Source organism: Exophiala dermatitidis, assembly GCF_000230625.1.
Source record: "Exophiala dermatitidis NIH/UT8656 unplaced genomic scaffold supercont1.3, whole genome shotgun sequence".
Taxonomy (NCBI): Eukaryota; Fungi; Ascomycota; class Eurotiomycetes; order Chaetothyriales; family Herpotrichiellaceae; genus Exophiala; species Exophiala dermatitidis.
The window spans coordinates 196802-213044 of NW_008751648.1; the positions used below are offsets into that span (position 1 = coordinate 196802).

At 52.4% G+C, this 16243-nt stretch overlaps 6 protein-coding genes across 6 annotated transcripts; 1 reads left to right on the forward strand and 5 right to left on the reverse strand.

Annotated features, from left to right (window-relative positions):
- Positions 1–468: 468 nt before the first annotated feature.
- Positions 469–4369, reverse strand: HMPREF1120_03076 (X-Pro aminopeptidase). Its single transcript, XM_009157130.1, has 4 exons — positions 3818–4369; positions 3670–3754; positions 1302–3616; positions 469–1252 (listed from the first exon to the last, which is right to left on the reverse strand). The coding sequence occupies exons 1-4, from the start codon at positions 3992–3994 to the stop codon at positions 752–754; spliced, it is 3078 nt and encodes a 1025-aa protein (XP_009155378.1). The 5' UTR covers positions 3995–4369; the 3' UTR covers positions 469–751.
- A 119-nt stretch (positions 4370–4488) lies between these two features.
- HMPREF1120_03077 (proline racemase) lies at positions 4489–5985 on the reverse strand. The gene has a single exon (XM_009157131.1). It carries the CDS (start codon positions 5779–5781, stop codon positions 4735–4737), a length of 1047 nt encoding a protein of 348 aa, XP_009155379.1. The 5' UTR covers positions 5782–5985; the 3' UTR covers positions 4489–4734.
- Positions 5986–6305: 320 nt separating this feature from the next.
- On the forward strand, positions 6306–8111 carry HMPREF1120_03078 (uncharacterized protein). The gene has a single exon (XM_009157132.1). The coding sequence runs from the start codon at positions 7562–7564 to the stop codon at positions 7940–7942; it is 381 nt and encodes a 126-aa protein (XP_009155380.1). The 5' UTR covers positions 6306–7561; the 3' UTR covers positions 7943–8111.
- On the reverse strand, positions 6427–9607 carry HMPREF1120_03079 (uncharacterized protein). Its single transcript, XM_009157133.1, has 2 exons — positions 9194–9607; positions 6427–9115 (listed from the first exon to the last, which is right to left on the reverse strand). The coding sequence occupies exons 1-2, from the start codon at positions 9395–9397 to the stop codon at positions 8081–8083; spliced, it is 1239 nt and encodes a 412-aa protein (XP_009155381.1). The 5' UTR covers positions 9398–9607; the 3' UTR covers positions 6427–8080.
- Positions 9608–9922: 315 nt separating this feature from the next.
- Positions 9923–12427, reverse strand: HMPREF1120_03080 (uncharacterized protein; the record flags this gene model as incomplete). The annotated part of the gene is made up of 1 exon (XM_009157134.1): positions 9923–12427. The coding sequence occupies one exon, from the start codon at positions 12425–12427 to the stop codon at positions 9923–9925; it is 2505 nt and encodes an 834-aa protein (XP_009155382.1).
- Positions 12428–13438: 1011 nt separating this feature from the next.
- Positions 13439–16010, reverse strand: HMPREF1120_03081 (MFS transporter, SP family, sugar:H+ symporter; the record flags this gene model as incomplete). Its single annotated transcript, XM_009157135.1, has 6 exons — positions 13439–13812; positions 13866–14578; positions 14631–15113; positions 15165–15242; positions 15303–15789; positions 15947–16010. 6 exons carry the CDS (start codon positions 16008–16010, stop codon positions 13439–13441), a joined length of 2199 nt encoding a protein of 732 aa, XP_009155383.1.
- Positions 16011–16243: the final 233 nt, after the last annotated feature.

Here is a 16243-nt window from a genome sequence, read left to right on the forward strand (position 1 = left end):
CACAGTGAGGAAGCGATCTTCTCCAAACACCACACGTGGCAAGAAATGCAAAAGGCGAAGCGCGAGGGCAGAGATGAGGACGTTACGTACCGGCCGCAGGTTGCGCAGGTGTAGGCGACGAGCTGAACCAAGCCATGGTATCGTGGACTATTGGGTGCAGTGGATCAACGATCAAGGAGCCGCGTGCAGGACGAATAAATTGTATCAGGGCGCACAAGAGGAGTTATAACCAGTCGCGAACGGCAAAAGGACGAGATCCGGCTCGAAAATTAAGGGAGTAGTTACTACAGTACAAAGCAGCAATTAACCGAAGAATGGATGAGAAATACAGAACGCCGAAAGATGAGGAATTGGAGTTCGGGAACGACGCAATAATGGAGACGAGAGACCAGGGCTTAGTAATGCAGAACCAGCTGGAGCCCGAGAGCTCCGGGAATGCTGGCCCTGGTCACGTGTCGGGAAGTGTCGGCAGCCTTTCTCGGAACACAAGGCTGAGCTTTTGTTAGAAACTTGAACAGTGAAATATCCGAAGCTTGAGGTTGATTGCAGTTTCAATCATACAAAGCAGCAGCCTGCCAGGACTTAGCATAGCAGTCTTGTTGCAATTAATCAAAACAATGGCAGTGCAGATGGGGTTCCCATTCCCTGCTAGACGTCCCCCTGACTAGTTGAGAGGCACTGCCGAAATGCCCATAAGCAAAACCCCGTATACAGTAGAATCCGCATACAGACCAGATGGCAGTTCAACGGCTCATCGCTTGCGCTTCCTGCCTTTGTCTTCATCCTCATGGCCGTTCGACCGGTCTTCCTTCTTGGCCTTCTTCTCCATTTCGTCCCAGTCTTCTCCCTCGTCGCTCAAGCCACTGTCCGGCTCGCCCTCGTCATCACTAGCGCTGGCATCCTCGTCAAAATCGCTGTCATCATCACTCTCAGACTCACTGGCGGCAGCTAGGTCTGAGTCGCTCATTTCGAAGGCGCTTTCCTCTTCCGATTCCTCTTCTTGTTCCGAATCAGTGTCGGTGGCAAGGAAGCTCCATCCACCATCCTTGAAGAACTGATGGGGGTCTGCGGTCACAGTCTTCATGATGGTTCCCCAGTTCAGGTTGAGCGGGCCTTCAGTGTAAGCAATATCCACGCTGTCAAGCCATTCTTTGACTCGATCAAGGAATTCAACCGGAATGGTGTTGATATGCGTCGGTGGTCGGTGGAAGTCCTTGTAAACAAAGACAAGATCGAAGTTCTTGAGACCAAACTGTACAGAGGGTTAGTGTTGTTCCATCCAAACATGTAGAATAACGTACCTGAATCCGCTCAAGATGGGCCACTTCAATCTCATCAAGCGTGATGACAGTAAAGGGCGGCTCCGTCAGCTGGACCAGAGCATCCGTAGTAGGGGCCATAAGCACGTTGCTTCGATTGGGAACACCGTTGAAGCTGAGTTCTCTGAAGGGAATGTCCACTGCGATATTGTAATCGCGGGCAGCATCCGAAATCTTTTCGGCAAAGCCCTTGAAGAGTCGGTCGAGTTCGGCTCTGCGTCTCCTCTCTTCTTGCTCTTGCTCAAACTCCTCTTCGTCACCATAACGATGCTTGCGCTTACGGTTCCCAGTTTCATCGAAAGCCATGTCAGTGGCCTCTCGGTAGAACTGGACGTCTTTGGTCTTGCGCTTGCCAATGATGATGGGGTTCTTGAGGTGTACATGGATAAGCACAATCAGCTCACCAACGCAAGGCTGGAAAAACAGATGCTTCACATTCGAGAACACCACGTCGACATGGTCATTGCGAAGCGGTGAAATGTAACGAAGACCGTTCTGATGAATCTCGACACTTCCAGGCACGCGCTTGCCATCCTGGGCAGGTCGGAGATAGACATCGCTGAGCTTGATAGGTCGACGATTGCGGATTTCGATGAGCTTGTCTTGCTCCACAACATCTTCCATTTCCTTCTTCTCCTGCTCACGACGGACAGCTGACTTTCGGAGCTCGGTGATTTGCGCCGAAACTTCTGAGAGGCGATCCTGATCCTTCGACCGAATGGTCAACGATCGGATGAAATGGGCCTGAGGATCTTCGAATGGCTGGTCATCCTTGCGCCCGACACCTTGGCCGGGAGACAAGAAATTGAAGCGGAGGTGGGTATATTCGCCTTCATCCGACTTGCTCACGTTCTTGATCGTATTGATATGAAACGGCACTGGTCGACCCATAATCGGAAGGATGACAGTCGAAGCTTTGGTGTCGACCCAGACAATCATGTCTTTCGTGCGTGAAGGCAGCTGGGCCTCACGCTTGTACGATTCGAACTTCTTGAATTTCTTCTCGTTCTCGCCGTTCATGTCTCCCGTCGCCTCTGCATACTTCTCCAAACCTTCACGTTGCTTCTTTGCTGCAAGCTCTTTTTGATGCTCTCGACGACGGGCTTCTTCCTCTTCCTTGGCATTGTCTTGTCGATTGGCGGCCCGGAGTCGAGTGGATTTGATGTTTGAAGCCACAATGGCACTAGCAGCGGGCTTCTTGTTCTTCTCCTGCTTAGGCTTGGTCTCTTCTTCGTCATCCTTGAAATAAAATTCAATCGAGTCGAGGTCGGTGAGTGCCTCTTTGGTGAACACTACAGGCTCAGTCCTAGTGACCCGGACAGTGTCCATTAATACCAAAGTATAATTGGTACCTTTCTTATCTTGAGGCTTGTCGTTGGTCAGATCGGAGAGTGTGGTAACGACACTGACTGTCATACCATCTTTGAGAGTCTTGGTGTTTTTGCCATTCAAAACAAGCTTGGAATCGCGGACTTCGATGCCAATGGCAGCGCCCACATCCTTACCAAAATGTTTCTCCAGCTCAGGTTTTTTCGACCTGACCACACCGAGTGCTTTGTTGTAAACGTCTTTGATCACAGCACCTTCTTTGATCTCCTTCATTGCAGCGTCGTGAGCAGCCAGAAGGACCTTGTAATTCGAAGTTTGTGACTTGCTTGGGTCGATCAAGTAGGTTCTCGCCAGGATTGAGCAGTAGGTCTTGTACCTAAGGCCCAAGCCGGCAACAATGCATCCAGAATGCAAGTTTTCGTCATCGGGCTGTGCATTTAGACTCAGATCGTAGCGTCCGCCACTCTGGACTACCGGTCCATAAGCCCAGTCTAGCTGCTGAGTATCGAAGTCGGAGGGGAGTTTGGAGACTTTTTGGAAGAACTTGGTGTCATCAATCTTCTTCATGAGCCGATCGGAGAGAGTGCGATGGCTAACTCGCTTTTCTTGGTCCAAGACCGTAGCCATTTCATCGACCCAATAATCAGTGATCATAGCACTGGCTGCTCGGGCGGCGGTACGCATCGCTCTCAACTCATTTTCGTCCTTGACGGCGAAAGCAGCGGACAGAGCGCCGGATACATCGACCTCTTCAATCTCCTTGGAAAGATCACCATACATCTTGAGCCATTCGTCGACGAATGGTCCATGAGCGTCAGCCTTTGGGATGACGCCAACCTTCTTGCCCGCGTTCTTGATGATATCGATACACTTTTCGAAAGCTTGCGTTCGCGTCTCGGGCTGCTTCATATGGACAGTGAGGATTTCGATGGGGATTTTGCCATTTTTCAGATTTTGAAGATGTTTAGCTAGCATGGATGTCAGCGCCGAAAATGAATTTCCAAAATGATGCGCTACTCACCCTTCTTCTCTGTGGTGACCACATAGAGGACAGCAGGTGTAAACACCATCAGTGTCGCAGGGAATTCATAGCCTAGCAGCCAGAACTGTATATATTATGGTTAGTGCTAGATTCAGTATTGACCGATTCTGTGTGAGGATGCGCTTACATGGACCGCGTTGTTCTTAACATATTGGGTCTCTTGATCAGCTTTGCCGGTTAAGATGACAATCGTGTCTGCGCCACCAAAGGAGCCGTCTCCCGACCTCTTGTCCGCTTTCCAGGCATTATATAGAGTGGACAGCCGATCGAAGAAGGTATCGGGATTGATGACAATGTCACTCATGGTGGCTGCCTGCCTCCACAGAGGCGAACTCGGGATGAAAGAGGGTCTCGATCCTGAGGAGCGCGAGTTGCGCGGCTGCTCGTTTTTGAAGGGATAGCGTCGCCGACAATTGTATCACGTCGACGGTGGAAGGGGCCGATTCTGGTAAGGGAAGAAGCGCGGCGTGAGAGGACAGTGAGTCCTTCGTGAATTGAAGGCGCGAAAGTGAGAGCGAGATAAATGGAGGGATCAAGTCAAAGTCGCTGGGAGTCTTTTTGGTTGCCGGACGCCATTATCCAGGTTAGGTTGCTAAAGAGCAACGAGCAACTTAATAGGTACTATGGCGCACTAGAGAGGCTAACATGGTAAATCGAAGAGATTCACCAATGAAAGCATCTGATCTTGTTCTGGAGGCTTGTATACTCGCACTATCACTGCTAGCGGACTCTACCCACACGAGCCACTACGCAGGCCTTGGCGCGACGCGCTCTTCAAAGTTCCACTGCCGCCTGAGCGTGACTGGCGCCGAGCGCGTCAAATGACGACAAACTTCAGTTGAGGCCGGAATTTCAAGTCCACGCTGCGGTTGAACGCAACCTCGTTGACTATCTTCTCTGCTATCCAAGAATTTCACTGCTGCCCATGGCTTCTCCAGGGAGCTATGCTAGACATTTACGATAAAGCCCTATTTTGGTCTTCGTCTAGTGCTTACCCCCTATCTAGATCGAGCTCGATGGAGTGTATGCGGTACTCGCCCACAGTCAAGGCTGAGGAATATGCCACTGATCGCCAACGCGGAATCCTTCAGGAAACGGATCCGTTGGATCCAAGACGATTTGCTTGAAACTCGTGATCCACCCTCTGCCCTTGACCGTTGGAAGAATGGCGTCCAATTCACCGACCTTGGTGGTCCCTCTGATATGGTTGACAAACTCAGTGCCGATGATGCTCTTGTGGACAAAAGTCTCGCCTACTTTGAGCTGACCACGAGCATGCAGAACGGCCATTCGAGCGCAGGTGCCCGTGCCACAGGGACTGCGGTCGAACCGTCCTGGAGAAACCACGACGGCATTGACGGCGGATTTGCTATTGTTTAGGCCGTCGGCCTCAAGCGGATGTGTCCAGCCAAAGATTGAGACGCCGCGAATCCCCGGGTTCTCGGGGTGTATTGGGGTATATTGGGCCTGAACAGCTCGTTTGATGCGTTCTCCAATCTCGATCAGTCGAGGCCCTTGACTGTTTTCGATCTTCAGTCCCAGTGACCCGGCGTCGGCCAGAGCGTAGATCATGCCGCCCCATGCAACGTCGACCTTGACCACTCCTAGCCCAGGCACGTCGATTTCCTTGTCCAAGGCAAAGACGAAGGATGGGACATTGTCAAAGGAAACTGATTTGCATTTCCCGGCCTCGCACTCAGCCGTCACGCCCACCAGCCCGGCCGCCGTGTCGAGGTTGAACTGAGTGACTGGCTCCTGCATGGGGATCATGCCGGTTTCCAACAGAACAGTGGCTGTACAGATGGTGTTGGATCCGGACATGGGCGCGTATTCCTCGCTCTCCATGATCAGGAACCCGGCGTCTGCCCGAGGATCGCAGGGCGGCAGGACAAGGTTTGTGTTCATCGACGACCGTCCCCGCGGCTCGTTCAGTAGGAGTTGTCGCAGACTGTCCTTCTGCGTCCAGAAGTACCTCATCTTCTCGTACATGGTTTTGCATCCTGGAGCGTCCAGCACGCCTCCGACGATCACATCACCCACTTCGCCCTCGGCGTGGCATCCCACTACCGATATGGTGCGCTGGAGTCTCATTGTTGCGGGCGGTTGAGCTCTCACTTACTCAGTAGCGGGAGATAGCGTACGACTTTTTGTAGTGGATTATTCGAGGCGTATGACTTTCTATTCGACTATACTTGCCAGGTACCTGCCGACTACTACCTAGGTATGTACCTACGTAAGTACCAAAGTAAATACTGTACCTAAGCTGTCAAGCTTACCTATCAAATGGAGATGAACGTGTCGGTTCCGCCCTGTTACAAGCCACGTCCCGAGCTGATCAGTCGTTGACTTGAACCACCAACCAAATCAGGCAGTTTTCTCCCCGATCAACCGTCGTTAGCAACAAACCTTCGACAGGTCATACAGTACTCGAGGACTAGTATGGCATGATATGCCAACTGTAACAACCTCGACAACACCAGCGGATCATCACTATAGGTACTAAACTCAGGGAAGGGGGTCCTGAAACCTCAAGGAACACCAGAATAATGAAAATAATCCAAGGTTCCTGTCCTTTAGACCTTTGCCTACTAGATATCTATAAATTATACAAATACATTTTGGTTCGAGCGCAGTGGCTCACCCGTCAAACGCCTTGTTTATACTGTATATTCGGTCTGAATCAAAGGTACCAGGCACTACCCACCTAGGTAGTCTACGGTTACAACGAGCAGATTTCACGATTATAATAACGATTCGCGACGACCGAAGGATCGCTACGCACTGACATAGTATTACTCCTCTGAAAAAGCATCCTCACTGCACCACCCCGGAATCAACCCATACCAGTAGTGAAGAAACAGTACGAAGGCCCAGGTCAAAGGAGCTATCTTTAGATACCTACCTGCATTGTAGGGGACGCCCAAGCATTCACCCAAGAACTGAAAGCCTTGTCTTCCTTCAGCGGCTCAGCCTTGTCTGGCGGACCCTCCGAGTCTCTACCTGTTCCGAGCGCGCGTTCCAGATAAATATAAAGCTTACCATCCACATATAAACACAAAAGCATCAGGAACCAGAGAAAATGTCGGCGCCATCATTTTTCTCTCGTGACCACAGAAGAACGCGTAGAAAAGAGATGGCAGAAAAGAAAGGCTATCCTCCACGAGGACCTACAATGCTACTACTGGTACACCTTGCACATCAGCCATAACTATATCTGACCTGTGTTTCCTGCACCACTTGACTCAACTCTTACTGCAGAAATGCTCTTGCCCACTCACGAACGCATAGCGCAACGCGGGTCTCTTCAGTCGATGATATATCTGTTTCGTTGTGAGGGCGTGTCTTTTTCATAGCCAAGTTTGTTGTGGATGTTGTTTGAACTGGAGTGGAGGGTGAACTTCTATCTTTCTCGTTGAACCACAGTGTCGGAGAGGAGGGAATGAGCTCGTCGCCTGCCGGCTGCTTGGACCTTTGATTCTGTCTCTTTATCTCTCTGTTGCTCCACCATTTGTCTCTTTCCAGTCCAACTCGACGCAGCCAGACAATCACTGAGAGCCCGGAATCAACCAAGCGGCGCCGGCATAATTGTCCACAACCCCAACGATCAAGATCCAATCTGTATGCATGTCCGCTTGGAATAGAGAGACTATCGCCTCGACGAGCATCGGGCACCCCTCCCCCATTATCAACTGCTGAATTGTTGTAACATTGCCTTCGAGCGAGCAGTGGATCTGGATTGCAGAATTCAACCGGCGACGGCAGACACGGAAACCCCATTCTCTTCGAAGAGCAATCCGGTTCTTTTGAACCCACCCGAATCACCTCCTCAGTTCGTGTTGTCTGAGAACAACCAGCGTCATCGAACCGCAACATGTCTTGGTGCCAAGTCGTCCAACTTCTCCGAGACCTCGCATACGTCCTGCTGTGGGCGGTCATCTTCTGGAGGGCTGTGACGTCTTTGCCCAAGATGTCCATCTTTTCCTCCAGTGCTGGCTCCCAGCGGGAGAGAGAGATCGACTACGTCGCCAATTTGAAGCTGTTCAAGCTTTCGGACGACGGATTGAATCATCTGCAGTACCGAGTTGCCTTGGAACAACTTAGGAGACGGAAAGCCGCTGAGCCTTGCCACAGTCACGGCGGGGCTGGAGTCGCCGTTGCCCATGGGTGCCACCGACGAGCATCCAGGGGGAAACGACACCCCTGGCCCAGCACAACGGGGAGAAAGCCGGAGACGAACAATGAAGATCATTGAGAACACCGTCTGAGGAACGCCGCTGACGGACAATTGGCGATGGGATCGCGGTACAATTTGATGCTGGGAGATTCTGTCCGAGTGGCATAGTTGAAGAGAGAGGTATGATTTAGATAGCAACGAACTGTAATCGTCAACCTATGTCAACAGAACATCGTATCCATCCTGGGTGATTCTGATCTCGTCGCCCGCCAAACCGTACTTCCTGCGGACCAATTCGAAAATGATCAATGCGGCGCTGGTGCTAGGAATCTGGCGGATGGTGAACCACCAGAAACCTCGGAACAGCCACCTACCCATGCCGCCGACACTGGCAGCCTGCTGCTGTGCCTGTTTCCACGTTGCCTGATAGGCATGGTAATATGCCCGGAGCATGCGGCCCCTGCCAGGCGCAGGCGACTGATGCAGCTGAATGGCTTTCTTGTCTAGATCTTCCAGCCGCTCGTAGTGCAACGTCTGGAACGTCGACAACGGGTACAGAACCACCTGTTGTGTAACGGAGGCCGTCATTCCAGCGAGCATCAGAAACGCCGGTTCGAGAGCATAATGAGGCCTGATGACCGCGGTGGGATGGCTTTTTGTCGCAACCGTGCCACCTCGCTTGTGAGACAGTTTGTCCACGGTGCCTCCCTCTAGGGATCCATAATACCAGCGCACAAACGAATAGTATCCCTGAGCCTTGACGTATTCGAACGTGGAGAAAAATATGCCGGAGCCGAAACTGTCCTTCAAGAACGAGATGCCCCAACCCGCAAAAATCCCTCGCAGCCCTATCTCATGCAACTTGCCCCGGCAATACTGCCACATTGTTTTGTTCTGGTACTTTTCTCCTCTTCGTTCAAACCGGACCTGGAGGGCATCCAACGGCGCCGCGAGAACGCTTTGAATCGTGCCGGCGGCAAATCCTGCAGCAAAGGTCGCTGTGGGTGGTGGAGGAGGAAACACCGTCTTTCTTGCATGTGCAGATGGCTCATGGAGGCGGCCGAGTATATGAAGATAGGATGTATACAAGGCTGCTCCGACTGCTACATTGGCGGTCAATGGGAGCAGCAGCTGCTCTGGGATGAACCGCCACCCGTAATGCTTGATGGCATGGGCAAGGAGTCCTGGCGTCGTATTTCTCCATGAGAACCGTCCCGTCTGGATGTCCGGGTTGATTGATCTGGCATAAGCCTAAAAAGGTGTGGGTTGTTAGCCACCACTAGGCTGCAATGGACAAATCTCACGAGCACCAGGTCTCGACAGACGCACCAAGTAGTCAACCCTCGTCCTGAAGAAAGCCTTGACAGGCGCACGGAAATAAAAGGCTACGGCTTGGGCGGTGAGGGCGCGCACCCCGGCCGCAGATGCGCCCGTGGTGGCATTGCTCTTGGAGTCCTTGAAGACAGGCGGCGAGTTGTCGGGAATCACGGGCAGGATGCCCTCGAACTCGGTGGGATCGTCATCGAGGGACATTCTCTTCTCAGCGCATCCATCATACAAGACTCATTGCCCACATGCGGTAGTCAAGACCATGGGGAAGGTAGAAGGCTGACGAGGGGAGGGAAGTTCAGGACCGTACGTACCTAAGTTAGATAGGGCGCAGCACAAGTTACAAGCTGCCGCAGTACTATTCGGATATCAAATTGTGCAGCCTCGCGTCAACCCCAGGGTGGGCCTGCACCGGTAGGGCGAGGTTGAATATGCCAACAGTACCCGGTACCTACGGTACAACAGGTAGATAAATATGATAGCTACTGAGAGCACATCGATTTTTCAATAACTAGCAACTAAAGAACTGGGTATCTTGTTTTCGTCGAGGACGAAGAATCATACAATCATGAGCAAACCTGCTAAGTAGTGCGTCGCTGGACGTGCTCGTCACCACTCCTCTGTATCCGCAAGCTCATCGTCTCTGCTTCAAGGATTTTGCGCCCAAGTCTCGGAAACACGCTTCTGCACCTTCTTCCAGCCATTCGAGGAGACACACTCGATGCGTATTTACAAATCAATCCGTGTCTTCCAGTCGATCTTCTCCTTCTCTGCCCACTCCTCAAGAAAGGCAACGGCAAAACGTGCGGCTTCGAAAGCCGTAGTATTGGGGTCCAGTGGTAGACAGAAATGCTTGGGGATCTTCGAAGGTGTGGGTTTCTCTTGAAGTCTGGAACTGGTGTCTACCATACGCTTCGACCACGTTTTGGGATACTCCCTTCTCAACACTTCCAGTGGGAGGTACCTGGAGCCATCAAGCCACGCCGTCTGCAGCTCGCGGGCATTGTGGACAAGCTCATCTTTGAATTCAACGTATCGTTTTTTATATTTTACACTGTCTTCGTTTGTCTTCGTGTTGCCATCACTCCCAGGAGTTGGTGCCGAGTTGCAATAATCCTCTGGGAGGGGATCACGCGCCAACCGTTCCATGTCGTATTTCTGAATCTGTTGCCGGCAAACAGCACCCAGCTGCACAACCAAGCCGTGCAAATGCAAAAATGGTCTGGATGCGCGGTAAATGGAAATGTGATAGAGAATTATTGACCTCCAGCCAGGATCTGCACCTGGACGCACGTATGAGTTCGCCGCAATGTTGATCATGAAACATATCAAGCCTTCTGTCAAGGTTATTATTGCTTTTGCGGACTGGTTTGACCTGGACTCGACGTCGGGCTGTGAGAGCAAGGAAGAGCCCTCGTGCTTCAGTGTCCGACCCAGCGCGAAGAACTTGTCGTTGAGGTCCGTCCACTGCTGACGTTCTTCTGGTCGACCATGGGATGATACCGGAGGCTGGGGAGAAGGCTTAGGGGAAGGTTTAGGAACGGTCAGAGGCGTAGAAACTCGAACTCGGTCTGCTGAGGGAGTGGGGACATCTAAACCCTCGGATGACTCGATCCGTTTCATTGCCGCAGCCTTAACGTCCCGTTTGGGTGTCGAGAACGCCGACTTTGACTGACCCACAAATGGTGTTTTGCCGGCTGAAGGTGTCGGTGTGGCCGGTCTTCTTTCGTCATCGTTACTCAAATTCGTGAGTCTTGTCTTCTTCAACGACGGACCCGGACTATCTTCTGCTTTGCGCTTCTTTTCAGACATGATGCTCTCGACTGCTTTCGCCTGAGGCTTGGACGTGGCACTCTGTTGAGCACCTGCAGACTCATGTGACTTGGTCTCTTTCTTTGACGGCCCTTCGGAGGAGACTTGACCGTCAACTGCGTCGTGTCTAGACACGTCCTTCTTCGAGCGTGGGGCAAGTTTCAGAAGTGATTCGACTCGCTTCCGGTTCTTCTTGCCGTATTTGAGGATGATGGTGTGTCTCTGCCTCGGGCCCGGGCTGGCTCGAGCTCCATTCTGCAGCGACGTGCCTGCCTTTATGCCGGCTTTGGACAGGTGTTTCGTCCCCAGCGACACCTTCCCAGCATTGGGACTGCCAGGCGCCGAGCTTCTAGCGGAGTGCTGGCTGTCAGAGCGGACGCGACTTCCAGCCACGGATAGTTTATTCTTGTCAGCAAGGAAATCGCCGTCGAGATCAGCACGGGCCAGGATAGACCGAACTGGCTCAGAGCGATGATGTGGCGCAGGGACAGGACTTCCAGGAGAGGTAGTATCCGAGGGACTCGAGATTGCCTTTGCAAGTGAAGGTGGTAATACAGGAGACAGTAATTCTGGCAAGCCACTCTCTTCTTCCGGCGACGGTAGTGTTGGCGACAACAATCTCGGCATCTTCATCACCCGAGCTTGCGACATAACGGTCGAAGTTACAACCGGTGATTCTGCCTTTATATCTTCAGGAGGCGGTTGAAGCTCAGTCCGCCTTGCAGGTGGAGGGCTCACTTGCTGAATCTCAGGATGACTCCGAGGAGAGTTGGGTCCGTCAAGGCCAACTATCGGAGAACCAGAGACAGATTCTTGTGAAGCCACAGCGACCTTGGATGAATCAACCGTGTCCTGCTTCTTCACTTGCACCACTTCTTTGTTGTCGACTGCAGATTGCTCCTCCTTGGGCTGCTCGTTGGCCTCTCTGAGCGGCTCTTGCGGGGGTCGTCGCAGGGAAGTTGACTCGGGCGGACTTCTACCTTTGGTCTTGTAATCCTTCAGACTGATCTTCTTTCGACGTGCAGTCTCCGCAGGAGTATTGCGCCCGCTAACAGGAAGTGTCTTTGGGGAGACCTCTTCTACGATCGGGTTTCCTTGTTCGTCCGCCCATCCACCCTCCACTTTCAACAACGCCTCGTGCTCACTCTGATGAGCAAGGAAGCTCACGTATTGTATCTGCTCCTCTTGAGGACTAAAAGGCGTTCCCTCATACCAGGTATTGACGAAGCGCGAACTATGTCGGTAGGGAACGTCGGACGGGACGGATAGAAGATAGGGTTGTCTGGGGAGAACCGCTTCGCGCAAATGGTGTAAACGACGATCTAAGACGGCGGTAGGGAAGGCGGTAGGGCTGGCAGCAGGATTCTGTATGTTTGGTGTCTTCTGAATCTCCGAAGATTTTCCAATCGTGCCTTGGGACATCTTGTCGCGAAAGCGATCCTATGTTTCCATCGCCGGATCTGGCGGTTTTGTCAACCAGACCAGCTCAATTCAACAGCTTGACACATGGACAATCTGCCAAATGACCATTACATCTTCCACTGGACTCGCTGACACCGTATTTTATGGCACTTCCAAGTCTTATTCTTGGAAAGCAGAATGAACGTGCGAAAGTTCCGGGGACAGAGCAGTCGGCGGCGCAAGTCGAGGTGTAGCGGGTCGGAGTGGACTCGGTCGCTCCGGCCTCGAGGTGATCTTCTCGATCAAAATTTGAGGCAGTTCATTAGCAAGAGACAAGTGGTTATGGTGCGGGAGCCGATGCGACGAGAAGGCTGAAGGGTGCGATGGGCGGTTACACAGTTGTTGACAATTGCGCCGGCACTTGAGAGGGAGGGTCCGGCGGAGAAGGACTCGGCGGTGAGGACAAGAGAATAGATCGAGAAGAAGGAGCCCAGTCTGGCCCCGGCCCTATGTAGCTGAATGTATCAAGTGCCCGAGATGCTGTCCTTAGTTCAGAGCCAGACAATGTTAAGGTAGTGTAGCGTTGTGAGAGGGAGTTCAGGGTGCGGAACTTGAAGTGGGTTGGAGATGGACGCGAGGAGGAGGAACCGAATCGTGTCTTTGTCGTCCAAGTTCAGCCATTCAAGGTTGGCTTTTGTCCTGATCTACTCAGATTGCTCATCCACCGCTACAACGTCTGCCTCACAGTATCTTAGCGCACCGCAGCTTCTACCACTCTCACCACCGAGACAGTTCACATCATGCTCCTAAACAGTATCTTGATATGTCCAGTTAAATGCAGAGGATATTCATAACCCTTGGCCTGACCAGCTCGCGCCAGCAGGCTCGTATATGTCCGCACTGGTGTCCAGAGACATTTGCTACCCATCCGCTCATGTTCTGGTCCCCTGTCCACGGATGCGGACAGTCTCCGCGTATCTATGTCTATACGCCCGGCATAATTCCAACAAAATGCTGGCTGGGCACCCTTGTTTAATCGTCGCTCTGTCCGACCTTCCCGTACTGCCCTCGACTGCTACCGTCCGGCTGCGACCTCGAAACCATGCGTCCAATCCAGCCACCGAGTCCTTCACTGTTCTGGCGGCTTCTCTGTGCCCTGCCATTGGCGTCGACCTGAACATCGGGAGGATCAATATCTAAGCCGGGGATGGCATCGTTGGCCGAGAAAGCGCCCGGCTGCCGAGAAGCACCGCCTCTGATATCGATGGAAGAAGGCGAGCCAACGCCGACGAGAGATCCTCTCTCCGCATGGGTCGATGGTGTCGGCATGGCCGATGTAGCATCTCCAAAGAGTGCGTTCATATCCTCAAGCCGGACGTTCGCAGTTTCTGGATAGACAAAGTATACTAGACTTGGGTTAGCCGCCAGGCTGGTCCCATTGGGGCAGGGATGGACTCACCAAGAACGAAGCTGACTGCGCAGAAGAAGGCATGGAGAAGATACAATCTCCACTTGATCGCCGCTTGCAGGACGGGCGTGAGTTCACCAACCAAGAAGTTGAACGCCCAGTTACTGGCCGTGCTCAAGCTCGCTCCTTTCGCCCTGATGCTGAGCGGTAGAATCTCCGGGGGATACAGCCACGGAATTGGTCCCCAGCTTGCACCAAAGGCAGCGTTGTAGATCATGACAAAGATGACCACCAACACACGAGTCCACCGGACATCGATGAAGATGAAGTAAGATATCAGCGAAAGGGAAATTATCATGGCCACCGCGCCAGACAGGAGGATTGGTCTTCTTCCCCATCTGTCCACCAAATACCACGGCGGAATCGTAGACGCGAGGTACGAAATCGCGTTGATCCCCGTCATTAGGATCGCATCTCGTCCTCTCCACCCCGCTGATTCAAAGACAAGGGGTGCATAGTAGGAGATGACATTGATACCGTTCAATTGAGCAAAAGCCTGGGCAGACATGGCAATGAAGACCCGCTTGTAGTAGCGCTTGAACATGTCGCTATAGGACCGCTCCCCTTCCTGACGTTGGAGAAGGACGTTCATCTTGATTTCGCGATATTCCTGTCGAGCTTTAGGGTTGTGAATGTCCCCTTTGCCATAAAGATTGGCTATGACGATGATACCCTCTTCATCGTGATCGTTGTCAAGAAGCCATCTGCGGGTGAAACGTTAGTCTCCGGAGAATCCTATTCACACAATCGACTGACCTTGGAGATTCGCAGATGATGAGACTTCCAAACCCGAGCAATGCCCCCATCACACACTGCATCAAAAGAGGCACTCTCCACGAGTAATCACTTTCGATGTAACTGCAAAAGTAATCGACCCAAACACTTGCAGCATATCCGGTAATGTTGCCTGTAAATTCAATGCACGCCAACTTGCCCCGGTTATGGGGCGGACTGATTTCCGATTGATAAACAGGGACGATCGTGGAAAGGGCACCGACTCCAAAACCAGCAATCAATCTCCCCACCATCATCATTGGCATGCCGTTGGCGAAAGTTTGGCACATACCGCCAACGAAGAAAATCATGGAGCCATAAAGAATAGTCCTTCGCCGGCCAATGATGTCGCCTATCCGACCAACGCAGAGCGACGCGATGAGGGCGCCGACCTCAAGAATGGCGACCATAGTCCCGACCTCTGCAGAGCCAGGCTGATTAAAATAGTCTCGAAAGAAAGGACCACTTTCATCATAATTAGTTAGTGGGCACTGCACCGAGAGGGAGTGGACCTACGTAATAATGCCAGACATAACGCCTTGGTCGTAGCCAAATAGGAAAACACCCAGAGAAACAAAAACACTGGTAAAGTATCTGGATCCGTGTGATCAGCGGCTTGTTGGCTTGATGTGTATATATCAAGGTCAATCTTACAGTAAAGGCTTCCCAACCAGGCCCTTGGCCCGGGCAGTCTGAGGCTCCCCAGGAGACATGATGAGGGCCAGCAGCCTCTCAGCTTTTGGAATATGCCTCGGTGGAGGTTCCGGAATAGAGATGGCCTCTTTGTCTATACCAAGAGTAGCGTCGGACTGCTCGAGGTGGGTTTGTGCTTGAAACTTGACTCTCTTCTTCCGTCCCCCACCGTGGCCTGAGTGTGTGAGCCTTTGACCTTCCCGTGTTAGAGGATCGAGCTCTATCCGATAGGGGTCTTCGTCGTTGGTAAGCTGCTCTGCGAGATCCCCAGTGTCGCTCCAGAGGGAGAAGTCGTCGGATTCCGTGCCCGAAGAGTATGAGGCTCGCCGATAGCCCTCACCCTTCTCGTCTTCTACCGGAGGCAGCACGTTCGAGGAAGGATCGTGAAGGTCAGGCCGAGTACGGGCCGAGTGCGATCTGTGGTGGAGGAGAGATTCGGGGTTTTCTTCTGACGAGAGAATGGTGCCGGTATTTGGGCAGTCTTACGACCCGCCCTCGTTGAAGTACAAAGCGATATCAGAAGCTCCCTCGCCCTCGTGGCCAGGAGGTGAGGTCTTGTGGTGCTCAGTCGGGCGTGGGTCCCGTGAAGTGGTTGCAAAGCGTACGAATCGACTGGACGATTACAGGAGCCTGAGAGGACGAGTCTAGGACACTCAATGGCGAGTGCATGAGGGTCGCTGATCACGAGAAAGACGGAGCACGGGACGGTCACAGAGCAACAAGGAGAGCGTAATGCGAATGAAGAGATAGAGTAAATACTGCCAACACAAGGCCGGTTCTGTCAGCTGTAGATTGGAGGAAACAAACTGTAAGAGAGCGAAAGCGGTGCCGAGACCAGAACAGGTGGACACTCAAGATAGGACGATGAACGCTGGATGATGGATGATGGCTTATGGAGGATG